General features: G+C 32.7%; 1 protein-coding gene across 4 annotated transcripts; it reads right to left on the bottom strand.

Annotated features, from left to right (window-relative positions):
* Positions 1–8,082: 8,082 nt before the first annotated feature.
* On the bottom strand, positions 8,083–11,680 carry LOC130951549 (disease resistance protein RML1A-like). Of its 4 annotated transcripts, none has more exons than XM_057880232.1 (4): positions 11,253–11,680; positions 10,392–11,092; positions 9,836–10,314; positions 8,083–8,219 (listed from the first exon to the last, which is right to left on the bottom strand). In XM_057880232.1, the coding sequence occupies exons 2-4, from the start codon at positions 11,044–11,046 to the stop codon at positions 8,106–8,108; spliced, it is 1,248 nt and encodes a 415-aa protein (XP_057736215.1). In that variant the 5' UTR covers positions 11,047–11,092; positions 11,253–11,680; the 3' UTR covers positions 8,083–8,105. The 4 variants fall into 4 exon arrangements, 3 of the variants coding, with proteins under 3 accessions (XP_057736215.1, XP_057736216.1, XP_057736217.1); XM_057880233.1 differs by having other exon boundaries at positions 10,392–10,650; positions 10,785–11,680; XM_057880234.1 differs by having other exon boundaries at positions 10,392–10,650; positions 10,778–11,680.
* Between the last annotated feature and the right edge of the window lie 467 nt (positions 11,681–12,147).

Here is a 12,147-nt window from a genome sequence, read left to right on the forward strand (position 1 = left end):
GGCGCAGCTAGGTAGCTTTTTCTTGTTTTTAAATTTCCGACTTATCAACTGATCATTCCGACTTGTTTGATTCTTTAGCTATTGTTTTTCTCTTTCAGTAATGGCTAAGACAAATGCTCAAGAATCTTTCCAAAGAGTCCAGGAGGCCAAGGCCAAGTCTCGCGCTCGGGCTGGTGGTGCCAGGGTTATCTCTCCTCCTCCTCCTCCTCGGAACGTTGGGACTCTTTCCAAGCCTATCGTAATTTCTTCTTCAGCTCCCCCTCAGTCGCTCCCCGTTGTCCGACCTTCCCCTGATCCAAAGAAGCGCAAGACTTTAGAGTCTGGTGCTTCTGGTGAGGTTAAGGCGGATGCTATTGAGTTTGTCTGAAAGAATATCTATCCCCATGTTCGTATAGGCATGGATGATATGTCTGTTCGGGGCCACCTTACCACTATGATCGAGGAGAGTCTCAAGGCGGCGGGGGTTTGTGGCAAGCTCTTGGATATCTTTGAGAAGGCTCCCCTCAGCTCTTTAGGGACGACCTCAAAGGTCGAGGAGCTAGAGGGAAGGCTTCGCTCATATCAGGAGCATGAGGGAGAGTTGAAGAAGGAGATTACCAAGCTGAGGGAGGAGAGAGATACCTTTCGGGAGAAGGGGAAGGCTTTGCAGGCCCAGTACAACATGGAGATGGAGTTGAGGAAAACGGCGCAGGCCAGCTATCAAAGCTTATTCAAGGATCTTGTGTCTGTGAAGAATGATCTGCTGAATTCTCGGAAGGCATATGATGAGTTGGAGGACTCAATTGCTGATGGCGCCGAGGAGTCTTGGAGGATTTTCTTGGAGCAAGTCAGGGTGATTGCTCCCGACTTGGATCTTTCTCCTTTACATCCTGACAAGGTTGTTATTGATGGTGCCATCGTGGATCCTCCTGCCCCCGTAATTGTTTCCGAGTCAGAATTAAAGACTCGGGGGCAGAGGATTATTGAGTCTCCTCCTCACTCCAAAGATGCTCCGAGTTCTTCAGTAGTTCCTCCTATCTCTTCATCTCCCATGGATACCTCTGGTGGCGCTCCTCCTGATTCCGGTGGTGGTGATCTTCCTAAAAAATGACTTGTGGCTATTTGGGGTTCGGCCTGTGGGCCCCCGTTTTTTAAACTCTTTATTTATTTCTAGTTTGAACAATTATCTTTGGCCCTTTGAGGCCGTAAACAAAATATTTTACGCGTGCCCTTTTTAATAAGGGTTTTAACTTAACAAAATAAATACCCTTTTTTGGATAAGGGTTTAAGTTACCTTATGCGTGTATGATTTTCTGAATTCCCCTTGACCTTTTCTTGAAAACCTTTCTTCTTGCTTGTTTGTTTTTCTGAGCTTTTTTTTTTTAAGGGCTTTTGGGACAGCCTTTAAACTTCTTCCTAGGTTTTCCTATCTCTTTTCGTTATCCCTCATACTCAACTTAGTTTTAGTGAGTTCTTATGACTTAGGTTATTTTTGCGATGCGTTTTTCTTCTACTCGGTCCTTCACTCCGATTTATGGATCGAAGTATTTCCGAGCTTTTCTACCCGGGATCTCGTTTCGACTTATGAGTCGGATTTGTTCCCGAGTTTTTACGATCGACTTCTTATAACCTCTTTACACCGACTTGTACCTCGTCGTTTTATCCTGACGACCTTTTAGGTCGGTTCATGGAATTTTCACGTTTTGTCGAGCTTAAGTCGGCGCGTTTCGTAGAAAGACTTAAAAAATAAAAAATATAAAGGATTTTATGAGAGATATCGTAGATGAAAAAGATCTTTATTAATCGGGGAGGTACTTTTTTGCTACTAAGGGTTTTGATAATCTATTTCCCTTAGCCTCTACTATGATGCCTCGTTAAAAACCCTTCTCCAGAAAAAACCCTTTTGGGAAAAAATCATGAAGTTGGGAAAAGAGTACATCAGGGAGTAGAGTTCGCTTTTAGCTATAGTACATTTTCATGTTACAAGCATGCCACGACCTCGGGAGCTCAGTGCCGTTCAGGTCGATTATTTTATAATAACCTTTTCCTAAAACTTCATTGACTTTGTATGGTCCCTTCCAATTTGCGGCGAGCTTTCCTTCTCCTGATTTGTTGACTCCAATGTCGTTTCTGATTAAGACCAAATCATCTGGAGCAAATGTTCTTCGAATGAATTTTTTGTTGTACCTTGTAGTCATCCTTTGCTTCTGTAAATCATGTTGCTTGTATGCGAAGTTTGTATTCGTAGGTTTTGATGAATGACAAACCAACAAACGACATGAAAAGACATACCAACAAACAACTTGAATGAACAAGCATGAAGAGTTGAAAGCAAACACAACAACAACAAGAAACTCAAGTCCACAACAGTTGAAGACAAGTATAGAGTCTTAGGACTTAGGTAACTTCTTGTTAAGAACCAATTGCTAAATCTCTCAACACACACTCACAAAAAGTTTTGATACACATCTTGCAATTCAATGCTAGCCAAAAGGTTTAAAAACTTGTTTTCAAAAGTACAAAAGCATAGGAATTGACTCCAACAAGTTTGAGATCAATCCTAAGCATTTTGAAGTGTTTTCAAGCCATTCTTTGAGGTTTGCATCGATGCACACTCATCTTGCATCGATGCAAAGCATGCAACGACTTGTTGCATCGATGCAAAAATATTTGCATCGATGCAACCTAGCTGAAAATTCAAATTTCAGCATCAAAGGCACATTTGCATCGATGCAAAGTGTTATGCATCGATGCAAATAATTCAAAAACATAAAAAACGGCTAGTTTTGACATAAATGCTCCATCCCATTAATTCCCCAACGTTTCTAAGGTTTGGGGAATCTATAAATGGATGGATTGAAGCCTCATTTCACGAGTTTTGATTTTAGAAAACTATCTTGTTCATATTCTTTCATTCTACACATTTTTAAGTGATATAATACACAATTTGAGAGAGTAATATCAATTGGTTCAATAGTGCTAAACTTGTAATCACACACTCTTCTAGAGAGCACTCATTTCATCTCAACAATTCTTTGAGAATTGTTTTCTTGTACACCTTGTAAATTGGAGTGTGATCTCCAAGGTTGAGTCAAGAGTTATAAACACTATAGTCGGTGAGGATACCAAAGAGGTATACTAAGTACTCAAGGCAAATCTTAGAGAAGGTATCTCTAAGTGGAGTGGGTTAGTATACGAGTGGTGATCATATACCGTGAGGTGTTAGAAACTAAGGACTCGGATTGTAAAAGGTTTTGCGCGAGCACCTTGAAGCTTGGCAATAGTGGAACTTCTCAATTGCGATTGAGAAAGAAAGTGGACGTAGGACAAGGATTGTGCCGAACCACTCTAAATAGCGTTTGCTTCTCTCCAAACTCATCTCTTCAATAATATTGTCTTTTACTTTTGAGCAAATAAATTGTGATCGATAAGTAGCTTCGTAAGTACTTAAGGAGTGGCTTAAGTCCGATTGGTGAAAAGCTTGATCAATTTATTTGAGTTGGTGTCTATTGGAAAGTAAAAGCTCCTTATAAATGCTTAGCAATTGAGTTAAGCTCTTGGAAAAATACTAGTACAATAACACTTTTGTATATTGTCTTTAAATTTCGCAAAAAGATTCATTGTTGTTGCATTACTCAATTCACCCCCCCTCTTGAGTAATTGTGCATAGGTTCTACAAGTGGCATCAGAGCTTAACCCTTTGAAAGACTTAACCGTTTAAGGGAAAAGATCATGGCAAGCACAGGCTTTAACAACAACAACACTAGCGAAGGTAACTCAACCGCTAGACCTCCTCTTTTTAGCGGAACAAATTACTCTTATTGGAAAAATAAGATGAGAATTTGGATCCGTTCTCAAGATGTGAGAATTTGGAAAGTAATTGAGAATGGAAATCACATTCCAACAAAGACAACAAGCGCTAAAGAAGAAGGAGTCTCCGTCTTAAAGCAAGTTCCGAAAGGAGAAGATGAATATAGTGACGATGATTGGAAGAAAGTGGCAATGAATGATAAAGCCATCAACTTCATTCATTGTGCACTTAACGAGCATGATTATATGAAGATCTCTACATGTGAAACCGCTAAAGAGATTTGGGATAAACTCCAAATCACTTACGAAGGAACCGACCACGTTAAAGAGTCAAAGGTATTTATGTTGGGTCATGAATGGGAAAATTTTAAAATGAAAGATGAAGAGCATTGAAGAAGCTCTTGAAAGACTCTCCAAGATCTTCAACAATCTAAGCATGCTTGGCACAAAATACAATGATAAACAAATTGTAACCAAGGTGCTTACAAGCCTTACACCAAAATGGAACTCCAAAGTGAACGCCATTATGGAAGGAAGGCTCTATGATCAACTTACATTTGATCAACTGCGAGGAAATCTTCTCACCTATGAAATGACTATGCTAAATAGACAAAAAGGTGAAGAAACCAAGAAGAAAAGTCTCGCCCTTAAAACAACATCACTGCAAGAAGAGAGTGATGATAATGAAGAAGAAGGAGATGAAGAATTTGTACTCCTATTAAAAAGATTCAATAAGTTTGCAATGAAGAAAAACTTCAAGAGCAAAACAAAGGTACCAAAATGCTATGAGTGTGGAGAAGTTGGACACATCAAACCCAATTGTCCAAAACTTCAAAAGGAGGACAAAAACAAGAAATTTAAGAAGAAGGAGAAAGCATACATATCATGGGAGAACGAGGATGAATCCGACTCCGATGACAACGAGGTTGCAAATCTTTGCTTAATGGCAAGCGAAGAAAAGGTTAGTGATGACAACCCCACTTCTTTTAATTTACAAGATGAATATGATGCCTTACTTGAGGTGTACACAAAACTTACCCAAGATTATTCTCTCCTAAAGAAAAAGAATATGGAACTTTTAAAACAAAATGAGATGTTGAAAACGAGAATATCAATCTTGGAAAAGATAAGTGTAGCACAAGTAGTGATCCATACAAATCTTGTAAAATGCATGAAAATGAAATTACAAATCTTAAGAACACTTTAGCTAAGTTCAATGAATCTTCAAAGAACTTAGATAAAATGTTGAAAAACCAAAAGCATGTTCATAATAAGGAAGGTTTGGGTTTTGAAAAAGGAAAATTTAAAAATGCTAAAACTCCTATTAGGCAACCGCAAGCCCAAAAGGTAAGCATGCCTAAAAGGAATGAAGCCTTTAAACGTCCTCCTCAACATGCTTCATTTAGAAATTATAATCACAATGTATATAGATCAAAAGATGTTGCATTTAGGAAACAACCTAGGCAACCATTTAGAAACATGCATAGGATGCATAATCCAAATGTCATATGTCATTATTGTAATAAAGTAGGTCATATTGCACCCGTATGCTTTACTAGAATTAAACATATAAACTTTCGTAGTCAAGATACGAGATGGGCACCTTATGGGCATTATGCTCATACTAACCATCAAGGACCCAAATTCACTTGGGTACCTAAAATCAAATTTTAATTATTTTGTAGGTACGTGTTGGAGCTAAGGATACAAATTGGTATGTTGATAGTAGATGCTCCAAACACATGACCGGCGATGAATCAAAGTTCACCGCAATAGAGCCTACAAACGGAGGAAACGTGATCTATGGAGACAACAACACCGGCAAAGTAATCGGCGTTGGAAAAGTTTATGAGTTGATGAATGAGTGATTAATCTTGAGGTAGATTGAAGAATTTGAAGATTATAAACAATGGAGGATCAACAAATTGAAGCTTATAATGGTTTAAGTGAGTATATACATGTTGGAACTCAAAGGATTGAAGAAAGAACCACCAAAGGATGAAAATTTGGTGATTTTGGGCAAAATGATGCATGCTGCATCGATGCAACCAAGCTTTGCATCGATGCAAAGCACACGACGTGCTATGTGCATCGATGCAAAGACCATTGCATCGATGCAAACACGACCAAATTACACAAAAACAAGTGAATTTGGCATTTTTGAGCAACAAAATCACATTTTTGAGCAAAGTCATTTTTCATTACTTTATGCTTATTTGATTATATGAATTGTTAAACTAACTCCTAGTAAGTTAAGGATTTCTATTATGGTTTAAATACTTTGATATTTCCTTCATAATTTTGTTTAATGATTAATGCTTGTATGCTTGTTTGGTGAATAACTCAAAATAGGCTTGGTACCCCTATTTTAAGTTAATATGCATGTCTTGATATATTTTAGGGGGAATTATGCATGCTTATTATATATAAAAAGAGGAAATCAAATTCTTTTTGAAAGGGGAATATCTCATCCTTGAGATAAATAGAGAAAATTCATTGTTTTATGCATGCTTCTATGACACATTTTTAATATATATTATCTCTAATATATGTCTTTTTTTTATCAAAGATAGGGAGAGTCGAACCTGCGACTTCTTAGATGAGTATAAAGAAACTATGTCATTTGTGCTATAATTCATTGGCCTCTAATATATGTCCTTTATCATAAGAATTATATAAATATATAATATAATTTTATATCAAAATTTTAACACAGACACCTTAATAATATTATAAATTAATGTATAAGATGAATAATATATGTAGTAATGAAAATGTTTAATATATATTATGATTACAACTATAAATAGAATTTAATTAATTTGTGTTCTAAGATCATATTTTAACAGTATAATAACATAAATTTTTTAAAATTTTAATATATTTCACGTATTGAAAATATAAAAAAATTGTATTTTGAATAAATTTTAATTTTTTTATAATATTTTAGAGCATCTATCAACAATATATATAAAAGTTTAATATGTATTTTTATGACGCATAATAAATTTATTATTAATAAAAAAATTTAAATATTTTTATTTAATAAATATAAAATAAATATATTAAAAATTTAATTTTTTTATATTTTTAATAAAAAAAATTTTAAATTTATAAATTTAACATGTATCTTTAAAATATATGATAAATAAACCCTACAATAATCGAGTGAGCATAGAATTTAATGAGCTCAAACTGCCTGACATATTTAATATGTGAGTATAAATCCAAGGTAATGTTAATAATATTGAACTTAATCATCTGACGCATGATTTTGTCCGTTACCAAATAGCAACTACCACTAACTTTCCAATAAAAAAATTACCACTAACTTTAATTTGCATTTAGTCCATTTTATTCCCATAACTTTTTTCTCAAATAACAATTATTATAGTAAGAATTTCGTGGGTAACCAACACTTAATTAGTCAACTATTAATTGATTTGTCATTGACTTGATAATTTTAATTTTTTAAATGATCATTAATTAGTGTCTAGTGATTATTTAAATTTTATTTTTTAAACAATATTATTTAAATTTTATTTTTAAAAAAATATAAAATTAATAACTATTAATTACAGTTATTTAAAATTGACTGCTTAAAAGTTATTTACATATACTTTTTCTATTAATAAACATTAATTTGATGATAATTTTATCTGATGTCTACATCTGCTAAATAATGTTAATATGATATTTTTTTTTATCATTATTAAACCAAATAGAGAATAAAGATAAAAAAAATTGCTAGAGACTAATAGACTTATGTCTTATAACTTAGGATTTAATCAAATCAAACATTACATTTTTCTTTATATTATTTGTAAGAGTTAATTCATTTATTAATTACATTTTACTCCTTAAACAAAGAAAAAGAAACCACACACACTAGGAACCTTTTACAATAATAATGAGGCAAGTGGCAAGTTGAGTCCTGGACCTTTTGGGATTTGAATTCTTCACCATTAAAAATAGAGAAAATGAGATAATAATTAGGTAAGATAGAATGAAGTGTAATTTTGTTATTGTTCAGTTTGAATGGTGACCACACCTACGTCTCAAATAAGCCAAGTATTATATCAAAATAATGACATCCTGAATGATATAACATTTATTTATATAGCCTCCCTTCATGACTCAATTATCATCAAAACCCGTCTTCTAATAATAGATAATATCTTATTATGAATATAAAACAGAGCGTGAAAGTGCAAAAAACAATATGCAAATTAAACTGCACACTGCCAAATTGACGGGAAAATTGAACAATAATCAAATGAACAAAAAAGTAATGGTATGTTCTCAGAGAAAGTGTGCTATAAAGTGACCAAATAGATAACTGCTACAACAATAATAAACAAAAGGAAGTACAGGTGTTTCCCAGAGAAGCTTTTCTTGTTGGATGGAGTTCTCATATGATATGTTCTTCTCTGTAGAAGAAAGACAAAATAAGTTAAAAGAAAGTAACACATATATGAGTTGACTAGTTGAGCCAGCATCCACTGCTATACTTTCTTTAATTTCTTTTCTCTTCTTTATTTTTTTATAATCACAAACCAACTCAATTGAAGAGAAAAAAAAGGAACAAAGTACACATAAAAAAAGGAAAGATATTGCATAACACAGTAAGAAATGAGAGTTACTGTACTTTAATTTAAGAGAAATATATATTCTATTTTGGAGTGATATTTCTTTGTATCTCTTCTTCGGTATTTGCTCTACAACACATACAGTTATAAAATCGATAACATAAAATTAATTGTGGTGATTCTAGATATTGTGACTTTTACAATAATATCCATTGTAGTTTATGTCGTATATTTTTCTTTTTCTTGCAATTTGAATTTTGAATATATTTGCAGCCTATTGCAACTCTATTTATTATAGTATGTTACATACAGTAACATAGCACGGTTTCAATATGATAATCACCAAATTAAAAAAAACATTGGGTTTTGTTAAAAAATTAAGGGTGTTTGGTTTGCATTTTTATTTTTTATATTTTTTTTTTTTTGAATTTTGTAAAAGAAAAAATAAGAATAGAAAGTAAAAACAGAAAATACTAAAAATAAAAATAGAAAATAAAAACGTAAATCAAACGTACCATAACTTTCTTTCAACTAATAATCAATCAATAAGGTAAAAAAAAATAAAAGTAGAATTATAAAAAAACTAAATATTGATTGATTGTTGCGACTATAATTACAATTATAATAGGAGACCATATATTAAAACAAACTCAATTATAATATGAAAAGTAAGCTGCTCAAGAAATATAGTAATTTTATCAAGTATAATCAAAAGCTTAGCTAATACGTAAATCCACTCTTTCTCCGGTTCTCTAGTCTCTTACTCTGCGACAAGAATATAATTCCTCATGATCCCCCACATTTAATATATTATTACTACGATACGATAATTAACCACACAAACAAGGACGATATCAAACAACATACTATGGTATAAAATTGACAACACATCATGAACATAAACATCAATATGCAAAAATATTTTATTTCAAATTTTTGTCTATTCATAAATAGTATAACTTTTGCAAACTGATGTATTAATTTAGTAGCTTTGACGTTTTCGAGGTCTAAAGTTTTTTAAAAGTTAGTAATAAATCATTATTATCATTTTTGTTATTTAAATTTATTGAGAAAGTGAAACACTACTTGTTGTACAACAACAAATGTTAAGATGTCCATTTATAATAAGTAAAGAGCATAGTAAATCTTGATTTTTGTAATTCTTGTAGTGACTTTTACAAGATATATATGATATATCTATAAAATTGAAGCAAAGAAGCTTTGTGTAAGAGAAACATTAAAAAATTATAGCTAGGTTGTGCAGAAGAAATAAAAAGAAAATTCAAGCACGTAGATAATTCATCAAAGGTGTGTTTTCGTTTACTATCATTATATATATACCAAAATCAATTTAGAATGATTTAATTTTTGTTGTGGATCTCTAGACTAAACAATTGAGAATACAACAATAATGTGTGAAAACTATTGACATTAGTATTAGAATTTAAAAGCATTACCTCAACGTCATGAGATTCATAGCCCTCATGAGTGGCATCTGGAGTAATCTCTCCATCATGATTGACATGGACATGCATCCAACGGATCCCACACCCCTTTATCACTACTTCCTCATTATCTTCTGTATTTGCATAGAACTCAAATTTAAGCATAGTATTACAACTGCTGTCCCTCTTTCTCTCTTTGATTGCTTCTGTTATCTTGTTGGAACACTCTCCATCATACCACACTACCTTATGATCTGATAATGTTTCCCATTGAGGAATCCAAACATCGGGAACATAGGTGACCAAGACTACCCTCTTGGCAATAGTTGCTATCCATTCCCATTCGTTGCAACCCTTTCCCAAGTAGCATTCCCATCTAAATATCACTTCTTTCCCGGTAAGGATGCATGATGAGTATTTAGAAATCAAGATGCAGACAACAAGACAAGAAGAAATCTTGTGATCTGAAGCAACTTCAATAGTGATCGAAGCTTCTCTACAGTAGTCAGGAAACCAGTCATTAATTATGCTCTCTTTACTTGGTAAATAATATAAGAAGAATATTTACCATTGTTTGCTTCATTATGCAGATATCCATCATTATTTACCACAAGTTGTATCTTGGATTTCAAGTCTTTCAAAACGGCTTCATATGCATCATCATCCAACTTTGTGCAGTTATGGAATATAAACCATGCATAGTATTCTCTGGGTGGTTCACTTGTTAAACTTGAGACTGCCTCCAAAGATTTGCAGTTTTCTGCTTGAAAGTATATAATTGATGGGGGAAGTGGAGGAATGTATTGAAGCATTACACAATCAACGATCTGAAGATGTAAGAGCTGTTGAAGATTTTTAATGCTTTTTGGCAAACTTGTAATGACATGACAACTTCGCAGTTGTAATACTTGTAATGATTGTAAGACATGAATGTTGTTTGGGAGTTTAGACAACCTCTTACATTCGAAGAAAATTAATTCCTTGAGAGACAAGAAGGCAGGGGTGGGCAATATTCTACTTAAGATGATGCATGTGTCATCTTCATGTTTTATTGGATCCATGAGTGCAATTTTGGAGGCAAAGTTTTGAGGAAGTTTCTCAAGAGAGTAACTGATGTTAGAAAAAAAACACTCAAGATTTTTGAGATGCATAATAGTAGATGGCACTTCATTCAAAGCCGTTGATGGTAAACATAGGTTGATTTCGGAATGATGAGTCATCATGGGGATTGAGAACTCTTCCAAATTGGAGCAATAAATGGCCGACAAGCTATGGAGAGAGGGAGAACAATAGTCACTGCAAAGTCTCTTTAACGATGTGCAATAGCTCACATATAGTTTTTCAATCTTGGGGAGAGAGAAAATAGATGGATGAACATCTTGTAAGCTTTCACAGCCAGAGAGTAATATTGATTTGAGATTCGTGTTACCTGCTAAATTTGGGCACTCTATCAAGCGTTTGCAGCCCTGGAGGTCAATAAACTCCAAATTTGGTAAATTCTGTCAATCCCAAAAACATGTTAACACATAGGGTTTTGTTAGATAAACAATAACATTTTTAAATAATGTGAATAATGAATTTTAAAATTGATCTAATAAAATAAAAAAATACTTCATCCTAAATTACCTCATAAATCTTAATTTTAGAATAATCATCTGCATACCTAATAAATTAAATATCCAATATATCCATTATTCATATTGTTTAATATTTTTATTGTCCATATATATTTTTTCTATCAGATGGGTTGTTTTATCCGATACATGACTAGCGAATGAAAAAAAGTGTTGTTTTATTGTTTAATGTGTTACACTCTCACTTATTTTAATTTTATAAATTATTATACATCTAATATCAAATATTAAATGATGAAAATATATAAATAATTATTGGCTGTATGCATGTAGTCTAATATTTCTCCCTTTTATATATATGTCATTTGAATCTAAATCATGTACTTTATTATCATTTTCTTCTAATAATATATTCTTTGTTCTCTCATCAAAACTTATTTAATTATTCTGTGATATTATAGTTACTTTTTTTTAATAAAAATTTATTCTCAATGTTCTAAAATATTTTAGTGTGATATTTTAGAGAAATGCTAGAAGACCAGCAAATTTTGTTATTTGTAACTATCAATTAGTCATCATAAATGTTTTTAATAGTATGAGATTACATTTAACTAGAATGAGATCCGCGCATCGCGCGAGACGGTAAATTAACGATAGTATATAATAAATATTAAAAATTGTTATATTTTGTAGAAATAAATTAAATATGTGTAAATTGAAGCTAAATTTAAAGGGTGTTTTATTTTAAAT

Source organism: Arachis stenosperma, chromosome 9 (assembly GCF_014773155.1).
Source record: "Arachis stenosperma cultivar V10309 chromosome 9, arast.V10309.gnm1.PFL2, whole genome shotgun sequence".
Classification (NCBI taxonomy): Eukaryota; Viridiplantae; Streptophyta; class Magnoliopsida; order Fabales; family Fabaceae; genus Arachis; species Arachis stenosperma.